The following is an 18,605-nucleotide window of genomic DNA, read 5'->3' as shown; positions in this document are numbered from 1 at the left end:
CTAATTATACAGCCAAAGCATTCTCGCAATTTCTTAAACATGGTCGATGTGGGACTATTACAAGTTGTTGGTTTTATAGCTTAAACAAAAAAGACCAAGTGATTATGAAATACATTATTTTTAAAGAAGTGAATATGTTGTTACATTTGTTCGGTTATTTGTATATTTTGTTTTTGAAAGAAAGCTATTTCCATTCCTACGTGTCAACCCACCACCATTAAACTCTATTATTAATTATTATGTATACATATTATTCTTAGCAACTGAATTGTTCTTTTTGTTTATTTTATATATAAATATAATTGAGTCGACTCATGAACCCAACGAGACGAACTGTATATAGTTCAAATTCAGCTCATTTAGTTTAACGAACTTAATTTTCAGTTCAAGTTCAGCTCATTTGGTTCATGAACCAAGTTCCACGAGTTAATTGTTGAGTCGAGTTTCGAACTATTTTCGAGTTGTCTCGGTTCATTGTCAGTCCTAGGCTTAATTAAACTGTACACGTTTTGGCGAATCTGGCCGGTTGACTTATACATAACATTATATTTTAAGAGTCCTACAAACGATGCATGCATTTAAAATATGGAGAAATAAGTGTTTAGGGTTTGAACCTAAACTCTTTCATGTATTATGCATTGTCTTTATCAACTGAGTTAAACTCATTGAAACACACGCTATGTATGAATTTTTTATTGTTGAGAAAAATGAAAATTAAACTTTATAGAAGAGATTACTAACATAACTAAAAACACCATCACTTTGAACTGAAGTTGGCCTTCTGTGGTCACAAGATAAAATATATATTGTTTAAGCACACATAGAAAGAGACATTTTTTCAAATAATAAAAATAAATTAAAATAAACATTTTGAAGATAAGTGCATCGTTGTATGTGCTTAAACACTATGCATTTGGTCTTGTGACCAAGTAAGTAATTTCTATTTGAATTGAAGCCAAACGAAGAATTTTTTTTATTCCGACCCTGTATGTCAAAAAAATTCCAAATCTGACCCCTATCAGATTTATTTTTCAAAATGATCCACTTTCTGTTTTTGTTCGTTTTTTTTTGTCGTTTTCCTCATTTCCGCCATTTAAAACCACAGGAATGAACCCCCTCTCTACACATGTATGTGTGTGAGTTGTGAAAGGTTCTACAGCTTTGACTTGTTTTTTATTTTTTTTATTTTTTTTCATTCCCGCCGTTTGAAATGGCGGGATTGGATATTTGACTTTTTTTTGTTTTTTGTTTTTTTGGGCAACATATATATATTAAAAACACAAATAATAATAAATAAAAAATATTAATGATATGCATTTGATCTTGTGAGTAAGTAAGCAATTTCTTTTGAATTGAAGCCAAACGAACGTCAATGAGATAATTGCAGCCAAATTAATCGTGCGGGTCGAAAACATTGACTCATAGATGACACAGTCACACCACACTACCAGTAGGGGTGGAAATAGGCTAGGCCGGGCCGGGCTTTGTAAGGCCCAAGCCTGGCCTATTTCAAAAATTATAGGCCTGAGCCTGACCTATTACCTGTCATAGGCTCAATTTCGAGGTCTGGCCTGGCATATTTAAAGGCCTGATGAAGCCCAAAAGCCTATTTTACACTAAAGTCTAGCAACACATGTAAGCCTACTACTAAATAGGCCAAAATTTACGAAGGCCTAAAGCACATGAATATATGTGCTACTAAATAATGAAATCTTACAAATGTCTAATCACACCAATATATCTACTACTAAATAACCAATCATATAAAAGCTTGAGTTTATGAGAAAAAAACTTCAACGATATCAATAATGGAAGATATATTATACATAAAAAGCTTAATAGGCCTGCCCGACGGGCTTAATAGGCTTTTTTTGTAAGTCTTAGCCTGACCTATTTAATTAAATAGGCTTTATAAAAAGCTTGAGCCTGGCCTTGTTAATAAACGAGCTAGGCTGAGTTAGGCTTTAAATAGGCTAGGCCATAGGCCCCTGTCGGACGGCTTGGCCTGTTCCCACCCCTAACTACCAGTCAAATGTCTCTCTTTGCGACTCTGTCCTTTTGGGAAGGTACCATACTCACACCAACCCTGTTACCTCTCCCACCTCGATTTTCCAGTTAGAAGATATCTACTCCCAGTGGTTGAATTTTTTGGCATTGCATTTGTCAAGAACACTCCCACCCCCATTTTTTTATTCAACTTATACTTAAAATCTAAATATTCTCCATTTTCTTTTTCAAATTTGAAAGAAAAAATTATGGACCCTCCTCAACCCTTGCATATCTTTGGGATTGGCAAACCAGTTTATTAAAGGTCAAGGAAAGCAGGACTAAATCTGCATTTTCGTCTATGAAATTATTAACAACAATTGAAATATGTATATTAGTCTTCTATAAAAATATTTAAAGATGAATAACTCAACTGATTTGAACTAAATTAAAAAAATAAAATATATATATATATATATATATATATATATATATATATATATATATATATTTGGATGTTTCGGATTCAAATTCTTGTGAAGGAGAAAAATATATATTTTTAAGATAATTGATTAAATTAATTTTAATTTTTCATATTTGTAAATCAGTTGATGCAAACCCTCTTAGTTCAAAAATGTTAATATTAACTTTAGGTGCTAATTCAAAAACCTCAAAACAATCAATTTACACAAATTTATTATTATTTATTGTTATTGTATTCTATTTTTTTTCAAAATTATTACAACTAACCCTCGTATTTTTTTTGGTTACAACTAACCCTCGTATACCTCCACATAAAAAATACTAATATTAACTTTAGGCTGTAATTCAATGCTAAGAGTTGAATGTTGTAAACTTAAAAGTTTAAAAATCAAATCCCCTCCGTCATAGCTGTAAAATGGTCACTATAAAATATTATTTTCCCCAATTTTTAAAATATGTTTTACCTTCTTAAGTTGGTTTAAGAGTAGGGATGTCAATGGTTAAGGTAGGGAGTAATGATATTTTGACATCCATTTGATGACAACTTTGTTGACAACCTTGTTTTTCTCACTTATTATTGGTCAAAAACAATGGAGAGAGAAAAAGGAAGAGGGAGGATAACAACATCAAGTGAGTATGAGAGAGAAAGTTGTCCAAAAGTGGTTGTCAAAATATCATTTCTCTGAGGTATAATACCAGTACTCGGGCCTATATCCGTGTAACTAGCAACGTTCGTATACGTGTCTATAATTCCTAGGTAGATAAGTACATGCACCCATTATCTTCATGTCTACTATAATTTTCTTTATCTCAAATACAAAAAATACATATCATATTGACACAATGAAAATCGTTTTCAAAAATACTCCATCCGGTCCTATTTATAAGAGAAGTTTTGGTCAACAAAAGTTAATGTATCTGGTTAAAAAAATTGGACCAAATACATTCATTTTTGTTGACCCAAATTTCTCTTATAATTATGACCGGAGGGAGTAACTTAGTTTAAAATATTTTTATCAAACCCAAAAAAAGCAAGAGAGTTGGATTAAATTGTCATGCGGCCTTTACCTTTTATCTAAATTTGTGACCTAAGTAATTTTTGTTGTTGAAGAAATTAAATTAACTTACTGAAATTGACATTATAAAGAATCGAACTTAAAATCTTGATTGAAACACACTTCAAAATCTCAAATCGATTATTAAACATGCATAAGTTCATGGTACATTTGAATTATGTTATAAATAAACAACTTTATTAATAATGATGTATAATAGTTCGTTTTCAAATTTCTTACAACTAGATGTAAATTTAAATTTAAAATTGAAAAAGAGTTACATTGATGAAGTAATCACAAAAAGAAGTCTAAAATAGCCATTTATTCGTTAAAAAAAACATCCGATGAGAAACTAGCAAGCAGGTGGATAATGGTTGTGCCAAGGAGTGAGTTTGTAGGGTTTGTTTGGGAAGGGGGGTCCTTGGTAGTTGGTTCATAGGTCTCCAAACCACTGACACAGCAAGAAAGGACGGGTCATGTGGATGTTTGATCAGTGAGTCATTTATATAGTAGTAGTAATTCTGACTATTTTCCTTGCCATCAATGTTTTCACACTTTTGTACTCCTATTTATGTTTATTTAAATAATAATCCGGCCGAGACAGTGCAACATGCATGAAATAGTACTAGTCTAGTTTCAAAGTTAGCTGTGTAACTGACATCTAGGCTATAGGTTTTTTTACTGTGTGTAAATTTCATTACTGTAATCCGAGGTTAATGTCAGGGTAAATTTTGGGTTAGTACACACATGCAGTTATAGCAAAGTCCACGAGTTTACTGTGTACCATTAGGCATGCATGGTCACAATCGGTTGTAAAAAGTTGAAATTGTCACTGACTGGCCCTCGTAATGGTCCCACTATGTATAAGCAAGGTACTCCTCCGTTTCACAATACTTGTCCATTTTGGAGAATTATTTTGTTTCATTTTACTTGTCCCTTTCAAGTTTCAATGCAACATTAATTATTGGTTTATCAATAATACCCTTACTTATTTATTGTAGAGAGAGAAATAATAGAATGAAATAATAAATGAGTAAGGGTATTATAGAAAAAACACAAAGAATTTCATCAAAAATGACAACATTTATTTGATTCCTTGGTATGTGTAATTTCTTTAAAATGGACAAGTATTGTGAAACGGAGGGAGTATGTTTTGTGAATAATATTACATTAATCGCGACCAGGATGTGACGAATCAAACAGCCAATGCCCAATAATGCATCATTATAGGAACTTCAAGCATATAATGGAGTTAATTGAGTTTTAGTTTTAAGATTTAAACATAAGAGGATTCAAATCCTTGTTTCGTTTATGGTGGAATTGACAACTCCTATGATGGAGCTTGTTCAAACTACGGTGAAACACGGCAGATTTGAGAAAAACTAAACTTTACAAAATCACATGACCAATACCCTAAAACAAGGACTTAAAAATCTCTTGAAATTCTAACAACATTGACGGTAAAAAAAATTGTGCCTCAAACTTAAATAACATTTGTGTAGTAACACATTTATTTTATGTATTTGTGTTAAATTAATATCGATGGATAAAGTGAGATCAAATCAAAACTTGAGAATAGTAAGGCACGTGTTCTTACAGAGGTGTCACGACTTGGCCCACAAGGTGGTGATACTAATCATGATATGCATGGATGCTGCACAAAGCAGGTCATACATTACTGGAGTATTTGGTTATGATCAAGATCAACTTGAGGCATCACGGGTCGGTGATCCATGTTTAATTGGTCACATAAATATTGAGATGATTAATTGATGATCAATAATTAGAGTGGGAGCGTTGACCAAATTAGTTTAAAAAAACCAACCAACACGTGGCCGTTAACATGATACTCCTTCCGATCCTATTTACAAGAGAAAGTTGACTTTTTAGATACATTGAATAATGTATGTATCTAGTCAAGAACCTAAACCAAATACATAAATTATTTAATGTATCTAAAAAGTAAATTGTCTCTTGTAAATAGGACCGGAGGGAGTAATTAGTAAACCCGATTAATTTAGTAGAATAAATAATCTTTGATTAAAGTAGGTAAATGGTGACACTACTAAAATATGAGTATATAAATATGCAGACTACGAAAGCCTTCCCTTTTTGTACACAAAATACAAACAGCCAGGTAGAGAGAGAGAGAGAGGGGAGAATAGATCTCTCTCGAGGCGTTTAACTGCAGGGATCTCTTTGCTTTTCTCAATATATGCAAAAACCAAAGTCTAGTTCGTTGAACTTTGAAGCCATTCTATTTTATTTTTATTTTTATTTTTATTATCTTGATATGGCTCTAAGATTGTCTCGTTGCTTTTATTTCATTTGATCCCATGCTCCCTAAACTAAATTCCTTTGTCTTCTGCGTCACCTTTTAGATCCATTCCTTCTTCAAAACAAACAAAACTTCTTTATCTCTTACGTATCTTCTTCTTTCTCTTCTCAAAGTCTAAAACAAAAGGGAAAGAAAAAGTGCAATACCTTTTCGTGAATGAAAATGGGTACTGGGTGGAGAAGAGCCTTTTGTACACGAGACCCTGAATCTACCATATCAGATAATAAGAACAATAACAACGGAAGTCCAAATCCTAGTCCAAGAAGCTGTGCTAGATTGAGTTTTCTTTCTGGTGGTAGTAGTAATCCTTCAACTCCACGTTTGCACCAATCTAAATCTCAACCAGTTTCTAGTCCAAGTCTTCGTTGTCGAACAATAACTGAAGCAGCTTCTCAAATAACAAATGATAGCCCCAGATTTCAAAGTAGCACCCCAAGATCAACAAAGTCTCCTAGAGTTAACTCAATATCAAATCCAACTTCTCCTCGCTCTCCTTTGAAGTTGTCCCTCTTCAAAAACAGCTTCAAATTCAGGGTATGTATATATAATTTTTTTCATTCCTTTTTTACTATGTTATTGAGATCCAAATAATGATACTGATATTATTGTTTGATTCATTCAGAGTAGCTGTGGAATCTGTTTGAACAGCGTGAAAACGGGGCAGGGGAAGGCAATATACACAGCAGAATGTGCACATGCTTTTCATTTCCCTTGCATAGCAGCACATGTACGCAACCATGCTACCCTTGTTTGCCCTGTCTGCAACGCCACATGGAAAGACGTTCCTCTTCTAGCGGCGCACAAGAATCTCTCTTCTTCACAAGAAATTCCCAATGCAATTCCAAACCACAAAATACCTACTACAGAAAATCCCTCTCCTGTTATCAGAACCAAGAACGTGGATCAGTCTCAACAAACTAATCATTCTGAATCAATAAGATCCTACGATGATGACGAGCCTCTACTCCTTTCTCCAACTTCTAGGATTAACACTATCCCCGAAGCAGATGAAAATGCAGAGGAAGAAGATGATGACAACTGCGAGTTTCAAGGATTTTTCGTCAACGCAAAACCTACTTCCACCCCTAACAAAACGTACTCCGATGACATTCAAACCAGCGACGGAGTCGGTGATTCAAGAACTGTTCAGGTGAAGTTAATGCCAGAATGTGCCATCGTATCAGTTTCCAGAACACACGAAACATACGCTTTGGTTTTAAAAGTAAAAGCACCACCGCCACTCCGCGGCGGAACCAGCACACTTGATCCTTCACGGCGAGCTCCGATAGATCTTGTCACTGTTCTCGATGTTGGTGGAAGCATGTCCAGCGCAAAGCTTCACATGCTAAAACGCGCGATGCGTTTGGTTATTTCATCTCTTGGTCCTTCTGATAGGCTTTCAATTGTTGCTTTTTCGTCTATTTCCAAACGGCTCTTACCGTTGAGAAGAATGACGGCTCAGGGTCAACGTTTGGCTCGGCGTATCGTTGACCGGCTTGTTACCGGTGAAGGTAACAGTGTTAGTGAAGCTTTGAGAAAAGCAACTACAGTTTTGGAGGATCGTAGAGAAAGAAACCCGGTTGCTAGCGTCATGCTGTTATCCGACGGTCAAGATGAAAAGGTTAAGAATCAAAATCAAAATCAACGGAAGATGTACAACCACGCTTCTTCAACCCGGTTCGCTCATATTGAAATTCCGGTTCATGCGTTTGGGTTTGGTAGCAAAAGCGGTTATAGTCATGAACCGGGTGAGGATGCATTTGCAAAATGTGTTGGCGGTCTTTTGAGTGTTGTGGTTCAGGATTTAAGAGTTCAACTGGGCTTTCAATCTGATGATCCGGCCCGGGCCGCCGAGATCAGTGCTATATACTCTTGCAGTGGAAGACCCACGCTGTTGAGCTTAGGAGCCGTACGGCTCGGCGATTTATACGCTGAAGAAGAAAGAGAGCTTTTGGTGGAGATGAGAGTTCCAGCGTCAGCTTTAGGGTACGGGTCCCACCATGTGATGACGGTAAGGTGTCTTTATAAAGACCCCGCAAGTCAAGAGATAGTATACGGCAGAGAACAGGGACTTACAGTGCAACTACCTCAGAATCAATCTCAGAATATACGATCAACAGGGACAAGGATCGAAAGGTTGAGGAATCTTTTCATAACAACACGAGCCATAGCTGAGTCAAGGAGGCTTTTAGATCATAACAGTGACTTCACAAGTGCTCATCATTTACTTGCTTCGGCTCGTGCTCTTTTGATACAATCTGGCTCAACTTCAGCTGAGCAATATGTTCGTGGCTTGGAAGCTGAGCTGGCGGAGCTTCATTGGAGGAGACAGCAAGAACAGGTTCAAGTTGAGGCTCAGCAGCAACAAATGATGATGCAAAGAAGAAGAGGGTGCGAAAATATGGTGGATGAAAATGGTGAGCCACTTACACCTACTTCAGCTTGGAGAGCGGCCGAGAAGCTGGCTAAGATGGCTATGGTCAAGAAGTCTTTGAATAAAGTCAGTGACTTACATGGTTTCGAAAATGCTAGGTTTTGATTACATGTTTTTTTTTTTTTGGGTTTAATAAATTTGTTTTCTTTTGTTAATTTTTTGTTTTTGAAAAATATGTAAAGAACTTATTATAATTAGAGGAAGAAAACAATTGGGGATGGGAATGGAGACAAGGTGGTAGCAGACGGCGCGGCCCTTTGTGCATTAGAAGATAGTACTCCCTCCGTCCCGGTTTAATTGACCTACTTTGATTTTTCACACAGATTAAGAAAAGTGTATAAATAAAGGGGAAAGTGAAATATATTGTATTGGGAATGATAAAAGTAGTATTATTTAGTGTTATATTGTATTGGGAATGATGAAAGTTGTATTGAAAATTGAAATGAGTCAGTTATTTTGGGACACTTTTTTTTAGAAAATAGGTCAGTTATTCCGGGACGGAGGGAGTATGATTAAGATTATGTGATGGAGTGTATGGCCCACCTTTAAATGGGAGAATTTGATTGGTTGGCGTAACCGTCATATCTTTTTGTCTTCTCTTTTTAGTTTTTAATATAATGTGATCAATTTTCATCATCATCCCTTTTCAAGATCATAGTCCTTGAGATACTGATATACACAAAATCCATTCCAACTCAGAACTAGTTATGTTTGGTTTCATTTTTTAAAGGAGTCAAAATTGATTTAAAGTGTATAGTTAATTAGCATCTCATGTTTGATTGTTTTGTTTATAAAATAGATTCTATTTGAAATTACAAACTAAACTAAAGCTTTTGATGTTATAGTTGATTTTAACTCTCAAACTCATTGTCCAACTCATTTTTAAATTAAGTGTATCCATCTTTTATTGGCAATATCAATTTTATAGAATCATTTCATACACATATACTACTAGACGTATTGACATGGGAGATTTTATGATTTTATGTTTTTTGTCTGATTTGCAATTTTAGTTATATTGAGGATTTTGGTTGTGGTTTTTGATGTAGTGGATGTCTGTGGGGATAAATAATTAAGGAGCGGATCGGTAGGGATGGGGCTAACATGACAGAGTACAATGATGAATGAATGATTACATCCTACGTGGCAACTTGATGCTTTTCCCCCATCTTTTATTTGAAAATACCTTACCTTAACAATTTAGAATCAAAATATGTGGAAGGGTCCCAAAATTGTTAAAATGAAATCATCATAAGAAAAAAAAAATACTCCCTCCGTATCAAAATGAGTGTCGTTTTAGGTGTTTACACACATATTAAGAAATGCAATGATTAAAAGAAAGAGAATGGTTCATTTACCAAATTATCCTTATTAACTATCGATTAGTTTTAAAAGTAATACTTTGGAAGTAGTGTGCAGAGTATTAATTGGAAGGTACGATTGAAAAGAAAAAATTATTGCATTGGAAAGTGAAAGTGACATTTATTTTGAAACAATTTTTTTTGGCTAAAGCGACACTCATTTTGAAACGGAGGGAGTACTAATAATGTGCTTTGCAATATCTGTGGTTAAAGGAGCGGGGAAATTATGATGCTTTTTTTTGTGAGAAATAAGATTTCTAAAAGCATGTTATGTTATGGTAAGTGAATGTTTTGCATGAAATTGAGTTTTATGATTATCTAACTTAAGAGGTAAACCTAATCCAAATGGTTAGAACATCGTATTTTACTTCTGTTTCGCTGTGCTGATTCGATTTGAGATGAATTCTAGATTATAAATAGTTAAATTCTAGTACTATAGATGATAAAGTCATCCCTAACATTTATTTTTCATGGAGTCTTTCTCTGTTTGTTTAGTAGATATTTTTGTTGTCTACCTCAAAGGAGTGGTATCTTCAAAGTCTCTATTTACAAGCACCTTTAGATAGATATGAATGGGGTTTAAAGTCGAGGTTAGAGGCTGTTCATAAATACAAAGGCCAACTGATTGTAACATTGAAAGCGTTTCATGGTCCGTCTCAATCAGCAAGCTTAGCTTCCTCTGTTTGACAACAAATTTTCAGCTACTTTGTGCAAAATAAATAAGAGAGAGGGGGTGGGAGGCAATTTAATTAAGGTAGTTTGCATCAAAACAGGATCTTAAGTAGAGAGCACAGTTGTGGAGCCCAATAAGTGTCTCAGTTGTCTAATCCATCACTATCTAGGCCTTTGTGATTATTGGCAGGCCCTGTGTTCTTTTGGTTTTATTCTTGGTTGTGTAGTAAGTAATTACTAGGAGCCTTACTTAGCTAGCTACCACATAAACAACAACAACACCGGTCAAGACACGATTGAGGGGGGTCATGCTTATTAATTACTCCCCGGTCCTATTTACAAGAGAAAGTTAGGTCAACAAAAGTTAATGTATCTGGACTAAATTTTTAACTAGATACATCAACTTTTGTTGACTCAAGTTTCTCTTATAAATAGGACCGGAGGGAGTATTATTATGTCACTTAGCCTTACTCTATTATTTGAAGAGCAAATATGATAGTTCTTCCATTTTTAATTTGAAGGGAAATCAGAAAGACACAGACAGGAAGTCCGTTTGATAATGATGGAGTAACATTTCTTCTTAGGCCCGACCAAGGAATCCCATAAATATGATTCAAAATGGATCTCGTTCTATCCTTGATCATAGATTTCTCTATGAAAAATATGAATCGGGGTTCGAAGAAGGGGAAGGAGGCCTCGACCCGTTAGAGGAGGATTTATTCAATCACATGTGTTGATTCTTCTCATTTCATCAAAGTAAACGGACATTACATGAATTATATATAATCATTACCTGATATATTGATATGTGAATCTAATTGTTTGGTGTTAATCTACTAAACTAAATAGGAAAATTCATGGCCGTTTTTTTTACAATTTTACCCTTGTGGGGGTATTTTTGTAAATTGGTAAATGCTGCCTTTCCCCCTATATATATGGAGTGGTATGATTTTACACAAAAAAATCACTCCAACCCATTCCATCGTATACCAAAAAATAAGCCTTCATCTGCTTCTGCTCCTATCTTTCGTTCCTTTCCTTCTTCCTCAAATTTTCGTTTTAGTCTTTCATTGAAGGTAAATTCCTCTTCCTTTGATCAATTGAAAATCATCAATCGATGTTATGCATGTTCAATTGGGTTTTGGTTTTCCAAAAAAGGGTTTTCCTGTTATTTTTTTCATTTTCCAGAAATTTTTTGGGTTTTGGTTTGAACTTTGCTTGCATGTTTTCAGAAAAGGTTTTTTATTTTATTATAATTGACGTTTTGATTCTTGGTTTTGTGTTGTTGTTTATTGATTCTGTTTTGTATACATGAAATATAAGTTTGAAATTTGTGAGAAAAGAAATACTTGGTTTGTTGTGAGAGAGAAATTTGTATTGTTGTTCTGAAATGCATGCATGTGTGTTCAGGAATAATTTTTTAAGATATACAAGATTTTTTTATGATACCAAAGTTTATAGTTTTAATTTTGATTGAATCTAATTTGGGTGTTTGAGTTGAAGATTGGTACAAATACCTATATGGGTTTGATTTTTTCTTTTTTTGTAGTTGGTTGTTGATTTTAATGTTTTGTTTTAGTGATTTTAGGGGTTTTGCATTTTGTTAAAATTGATATTGTTGGCTTGGTTGTTTATTGATTTTTTCTTTGTACACTCTTTGAATTCTGGGAAATTTCTATAAAATCGACAAGTTTAACCCATATCATTTAATTTTCTTAGTGTAACAAGGAGCAAGAGGAGTGAGAGGGAACTTCTGAGTGTGAATAAGGAGCAAGAGGAGAAGATTTTGAGGCTTAAGCTCATGATTGAGAATAAGAATAAAGAGGTATATATTTTGTGTTCATGTTGTTTTGAATCTGATTTGCAATTAGGAAATTGTTTGTGATTTTGTTTTTGGTGTGATTCCGTTTTTGTTTGTGATGTCTCTATACATGTAACTTGTGAAGAAATTGAATCTTTTGAGATTAAATCTCACTTGGTGTAAATTGCACACAAGGTGTTTGTGAAATTGACTAAAATTGGTGATGCATGAGTTGCTTATTTGATGACTTAAAAATTGATGGCCTTCTAGAATTCACCCACACATGTTTTGCAGGATTTGTATGCCAAGGAGTGTTATATAGTTTGCAACTGAAGAATCTTATCAGTGTGTTTATGCAAATCATTGAGGTTCCAGCTTACTTTTGATGCAGAGGTTTTGGTTTCCGAAGCCTTCAATCTGTGCAGATGTTCATCATATTATGATGTGAAAATGTGAGGTATAGCCAAATTCTTTTCTTAGACAAACAAAATGAGGCTAGATCATGGATAGTTTTCCTTATTTAAACTTTGGCATCCTTATGTTCTGCTGCCATATTCTCCATAAATTTATTATATTATATAATAGAAAATCTATTGTTGCAGACAAGAGGAATATATTCATGTACAAGTGTCACAAAGTTTCCTTAGAATATCATCATAACCTAGATATAGTTCTTTAGGACACCTTGACACTGTCTGTGAAATGCTTCCTGTAAACCACGCTTCCCAGCTCATTATTAATTTTCAACTCAGAAATCTGCCATACACAGGGCTACAAAAAAATTTCGTATTGGAATTGATGTTGTGATATGTAAAATATTTGATTTTAGTCCTACAAAATATAGACTAAAATGAATATTACATGGATCAATTCCAATAAGAGTAAATTTTGTAAGTACTGAATCAAAACATCGATGACCAAAACCAAAAAGTGGTAAATTCACAAATACTAAAAACGAAAACAAGAAATTGTATATTTGAATTTAAATTTATTATAACAATGTTGAAAAAATTAAATACCATGTTTTTTATGATTATGCAGGACGTTTCAATGGCTAAATATATAATGAAACAGTATGTGGCTGCAGTGGGAGGAGAAAGAGCATGGAATTCAGTGGATAGTATGTATGCAATGGGACAAGTGAAAATGGCAAATTCAGAGTTTTCTGCAGGGGAAAGGGATGTGAATAGTAATAACAATAATGAGAAGATGGTGAAGGTGAAGATGAAAGGATGAGATGAGTTATGGTGTTTAGAGTTGGTGGTTTCTGGTAACAAGATTAGTGCAGGAAGTGATGGAAAAGTTGCTTGGAGATAAACTCCTTGGCATCATTCTCATGCTTCTCGTGGTACATTTAACAAACTTGAGATATGATTGGACCATGAGGTCTTGAAACGTGCAAGGATCACTTGGATATATCATGTAATAAAATAAAAGAGTGAAAATTGCAAGTTGAATTCAAATCATTTGCTCAAAGCTATGTGGACTTGCTTCCTTAATTTGTCCTTTATTGGAAGTATAATTGTGGTCATGAGATGTTTGAGGAAATGTCTCAATATTAAAAATTGAGATTTTAAATTGTGTTTTTCTCTATTATGTTGTAGGTTCACAAAGTTGTTGAGCTAAGCATAATAAACAGGAGCAGAGGCAGAACACAACCATGTAGAAGTATACATATTTACTTTTCACTATTTTGTGTTGAATTTGTAGTTTTATAGATTAGTTAATTCATATACTTATATTGGGTTGCATGTTTGGAGAAATTCTCTCTTGTGCAGGCGTCATCAGATTTGAGTATTTTGGACTTTGATATACCTTTTTCCATCACCTTTGTAGCATCTTTGGTAATTGAAATTTTGTTGATAATTTGTATAATGGTTTCAGTCACATGGCAAGTTCTTATTGTTTCTGTTCCTGCAATGGTTGCATCAATATATATATTCATGTTTGTTATCCACTTTACAATTTTTCTTGATTTCATAATCTGATTTTATTTCCATCGTTGAATTATTGAGCTTTAAGTTCTTATATCTTCTTTATATGTTTTTTTTTCTTCCTAAAAGCAAGATTATCAAGCTTCTTCAAGGGAACTAATGCGGATCAACGGAACCACCAAAGCTCCTGTCATGAATTTTGCAGCCGAGACATCGCTTGGAGTAGTCACTGTAAGAGCATTTGTCATGGTTGAAGCTTCTTTCACTACTTAAAACTTGTGGACAGAGATGCTTCATTGTTCTTTCATTCTAATGTGGCAATGGAATGGGTAGTTATTCGAGTTTAAGTTGCAAAGAATATGTAATGGCTGGTCCGTGTGATTTAGTATCCAAGTGGAAGCTATGGTCCTACTACCATAACATTGACCAGCAAAAGCTATCTAAGAACCAACAGGTATGACTCCATCTTAGATTTTAATCAGATATAGCATCGTATTTTTTATTTGTCGACGGAAATAGTTGAGGTCAAAATGATTAAGAACAAAAAATTTGTAGGTGTATTGTGTTTTTTTATCAATGGAAGAAATTTGCAGCACAATAGTTTAACTCAATCTTGGATTCAATGTGTATCAGTTATTCATCATCTTCAACCTTCTTTTTTCAATTTAGATTCATGTTTATTCCAAACAATTGACTTTAGCTTTTCTAGACCTTCCTTCCTAAGGATGTTATGCTATTTTTTCTTTTGCTTCTCAGTTCGTTGTGTTTGGCATGAGATAGCAGCATCAAAGAAGTACCTTTGAGAAAGGCATTAGAAAATATGATATGATTGAACAGTTTAATAAGTTGAGCAGCTTAGACATGAAAAGTTTTATTCCATTAGGTCAATTGGAGTATTTGATTTGTTATGTTTGGCATCTAGGACATTTTTCTGATTTTGTTTGTTGTTGGATGTTTTTGTTCTTGGGTTTTGATGATTAAACTGATTTGGGCTGTTTGGGGACTGTTTTTGGGTGAATTTTGACATGTTTCATGCAGGAAAATTGAGTCAAATCTATGTTCATTACTGATTCAAAGAAACCAGCAGGGGGGCATGTGCTAGCTCATGCAGCCACCATAAGGCTGATGTTCAGCAAGGGAAAAGGTGAACAGCGCGTTTGCAAAGTGTTTGACGCCCCAAATCTGCCAGAGGCTGAAGCAGAGCCAGGATATGTGATGTTAACTTACTGGATTCCTGAAGGACCTTGCATGCTTCCTGCAAATGCGTCACATCAAGCCGGAATTGGAGGATTTGTCATCAATCAAAACAATGAAGTATGGTATCTTTCTTCTGTCAATAACTAACACTAACATAGCATGATAATGATATTCTGAACAGTTCTTATCTAATTTGCTATATGCAAGCACTAATTTTTGTATAATTTTTTCTAACAAATTTGTAAAGGTGCATGTACCTCCTAAAAAAAAAGTATTATTCTTAACTAAAAATACAATCAAGCAAGCATAAGGAATTTATTATAGTGACATTATAGTTAATTATTGTAGTCTGATTATAACTACAAGGTTATAGTGAGAGTTTGAATTTGAATACTGAGGAATCCCTGTGAAGGAGGTTACTAGCAGAGAGATTTGCTTCAAAGTAGACAATGAAATAGATAGTTGTTAGTCACATCTATAATGACAAGTGGTTTCTTAATATGTTATTGATATTGGTTCAAAATTTACATTTGCTTATATGATTGCTACCATGTATCATTTAGTTTCAAGAAGTGGTTTCAAATGACAAGAGCTTACTTATTTAATTATATGCTCTTTTCTTATGACAATGGGATCCTCCCTTCATGTTTATTTTTTAATGATTTCTCTTTAAATTTATTTGCAGAATCGAGTGAAAGAAGTTTACGTGCTCCAACGGCTACTTTAGTGATTGATTTGTCTGCCATGGAGTTGTTAGCAAGTAAGTTTTGTGGTTCTAAATTTGTTTTGTTAATTTTGTTTCATTCCTTTAGTTCTAAATTTTTAGCGATTCTTAGTTTATGCAATCTCTTTTATGTGTATGTTGTTGCAGATTGGTTATACTGTTTGTGCATAATTGTGTTTTTAATTTTTTATGGTATTGTTGTCCTGTTAATATATGAAAATTCTTATTGAAAAGAAACAAAATTGAGACTTAAACCCAACTTGATAATACCAAGGGCGACATCAAATGCTTCTACAGGATTTGAGATTTAAGGTGTTTTTTACTCTCTGACATCTGGTTTACTGCATTGTCAAAACATTCTTGAGTGATTGAAATTTTGTTTGGCTTTGGTACTAAAACTTCCAATTTTTGGTTATTGCAGATTCTTACAAGGCAATCAATGATGAAGGAATGCCAATGTACCAGAGACCTTTCATGAATTACGTAAACAAACAATAAGAAAATCTTCACAGTTAAGGCTAATTAATATTCATGAATTAGCTAATTAATATGAATATTAAGTAGATTAATATTCAACTATCTCACTGTGGAGTTCCCTGAGTCTCTAACTCTTGATCAAGTTAAGGCTTTGGAGACAATTCTGCCAGCAAGGCCTGTATCACAGTTGACAGACATGGAGCTGGATGAGTGTGAGGAGACAACACTTCATGATGTCAACATTGAAGAAGAGACAAGAAGAAGGCAGCAAGCTCAGCAAGAGGCATATGATGAAGATGATGAGATGCCTGGTGGTGCTCAAAGAGTACAGTGTGCTCAGCAGTAATAAGTTTGGAGATGTGCTGTGGTAGAACCTTTGGTGATGTCCTTCATGGATTTGTTTTAGCTTTGTTGGGCTAAACATAGTGGTGTGTCTGATGAAATGATTTTTGAAAAACAGTGTAGCGTTTATTTCCGTATAAAGATATCCTATATGGTTAATTTTATAATTTGTTCCCTTGTGTTTGCAAAATTGCAGCTACTCTGAGTTTACTCTCCCTCTCTTATTAAGCAATTTTTTCCTTTCCTTCCTTGCGTGTTTCATTTTCCTATGAATTGTAACAAGATGAGCCGATAGAAATTTGTTGTTTGGTCTGTATATGGTATAGTTATATTACTTATGTTATGTTTGTGAATGTTTTGTTTGAAGGCAGTTAGCTGGTTACAATTAAATATACAACTTGATTAAACCACATGAATTATTTTATAGTTATACTATATAGGGCTATGTGTTTGACATTATAGAATATATGCAAGTTGTTAACGGCTAATCTACAAGATTAATTATAATGCATGAAAGGTTTGCTTTTTGAACCAAGTCCATCAAAGATAATATTTTTTGTTAGATCTTTTGCATCCCATATAACTTAATTTCTTGAGTTACAAAAGCTCCTGTTGCAACTTTAGGGGAGGATAACTTCATGATTTCAAAAAATATTCATTCATAAATAGATATAGATCACTTGAGATATTATATTGTATTCTTTAAGCATTGTGAACAATTGGTTTGTGGAACTTGAATTCTTTATATAATACTAATATCATTGATGAAATGAATGTTTTTACTACTGGAAATTTTCTGGTTGTGCAGAAGCTACGAAATGAATTTTCAGTGATATATATTTATTATCTAGAAGCATGAAATATTCAAAAACTTACAAGTTTATTTTTTTGTCTAATAAAAAAGCACCAAAGGTAAAGAGATTAATTCAAGCAAATAAAACATGTTAAGATGAAGCTGTCAGAAAATATATCAAGGGCTACCAAAATAATACGTGATGGACGCCCGTGTTGAAGACACAAATTCAAATATCCGCAAACTCTTCTTGTGGATTAATTTTCGTTGTTCAATATCCGCCATTTTGACGAATCACCTTGACTCTAATCCTACATTATCTTCACTTGGGGATGTTGTTTCTTTGGTTCATTTTGTAGGATGTGAATATTGGTGTTAACCCTTTTTTGGTAACTTTATGACAGTAGCGCTCGCTTTTATAATATTAGCTAATATGTAATCGTAATTTGCACATCATTGGTTCCTTCATTGGTTCCAATTACTTTAATCTTAATTATTATGTTGTTTTTTTTTTTTGTTCTCATGAACAAAATATATGCCTTTTTCATGAATCAAGAGTTGGTATGACTTTGATAAATATTTTGATAAATATTTATAATGTTTGTGCAATATTCCTTAATTTTCTATTTTTCTTTTGGAACAATTTTTTTTTTACAAGATACGTTATTCAACCCGTGCGAAGCACGGGTTTGGGTGTTTCATTATTGGTTCCAATTAGTAATTTCATCTTAATTATTACGTTGTTTTCCTGGTCTCATGAACAAAATATATGCTCTTTTCATGAATTAAAACTTGGTTAGGCTTTGATAAATATTTCTAATGTTTGTGCAATATTCTTTAGGCAGTCAATGGTTCAACTTTTGCCGAGAACATATGTTAGAGGTAGGTGATAAGCTGATTTTTGATCTAGAGAAGCCACCTAAAAATATGCATGTTCAAGTCGTTCCCAAATAAAGATTTGGTGTTCATGATCCGCACTTTCAACAGATCACCTTAACTCTAATCCTA

General features: G+C 33.9%; 1 protein-coding gene and 1 long non-coding RNA gene across 9 annotated transcripts; both read left to right on the top strand.

Annotated features, from left to right (window-relative positions):
* The first annotated feature begins 5,639 nt into the window (after positions 1 to 5,639).
* Positions 5,640 to 8,932, top strand: LOC146942819 (Zinc finger (C3HC4-type RING finger) family protein). The gene is made up of 3 exons (XM_085756906.1): positions 5,640 to 6,396; positions 6,485 to 8,570; positions 8,814 to 8,932. The coding sequence occupies exons 1-2, from the start codon at positions 6,019 to 6,021 to the stop codon at positions 8,399 to 8,401; spliced, it is 2,295 nt and encodes a 764-aa protein (XP_085613032.1). The 5' UTR covers positions 5,640 to 6,018; the 3' UTR covers positions 8,402 to 8,570; positions 8,814 to 8,932.
* Positions 8,933 to 11,295: 2,363 nt separating this feature from the next.
* Positions 11,296 to 16,971, top strand: LOC146942818 (uncharacterized). Of its 8 annotated transcripts, none has more exons than XR_015032872.1 (13): positions 11,296 to 11,405; positions 12,049 to 12,154; positions 12,425 to 12,587; positions 13,172 to 13,552; positions 13,735 to 13,798; positions 13,909 to 13,974; positions 14,194 to 14,295; positions 14,398 to 14,518; positions 15,103 to 15,378; positions 15,947 to 16,021; positions 16,220 to 16,297; positions 16,407 to 16,496; positions 16,611 to 16,971. It is a non-coding gene; the product is annotated as an uncharacterized LOC146942818 (long non-coding RNA). The 8 variants fall into 8 exon arrangements; XR_015032870.1 differs by having other exon boundaries at positions 16,133 to 16,297; XR_015032868.1 differs by lacking the exon at positions 16,220 to 16,297.
* Positions 16,972 to 18,605: the final 1,634 nt, after the last annotated feature.

Source organism: Medicago sativa, chromosome 3 (genome assembly GCF_051527215.1).
Source record: "Medicago sativa cultivar Bolivia chromosome 3, Bolivia_mono, whole genome shotgun sequence".
NCBI lineage: Eukaryota > Viridiplantae > Streptophyta > Magnoliopsida > Fabales > Fabaceae > Medicago > Medicago sativa.
This window is presented reverse-complemented; position numbering and strand designations above follow the sequence as displayed.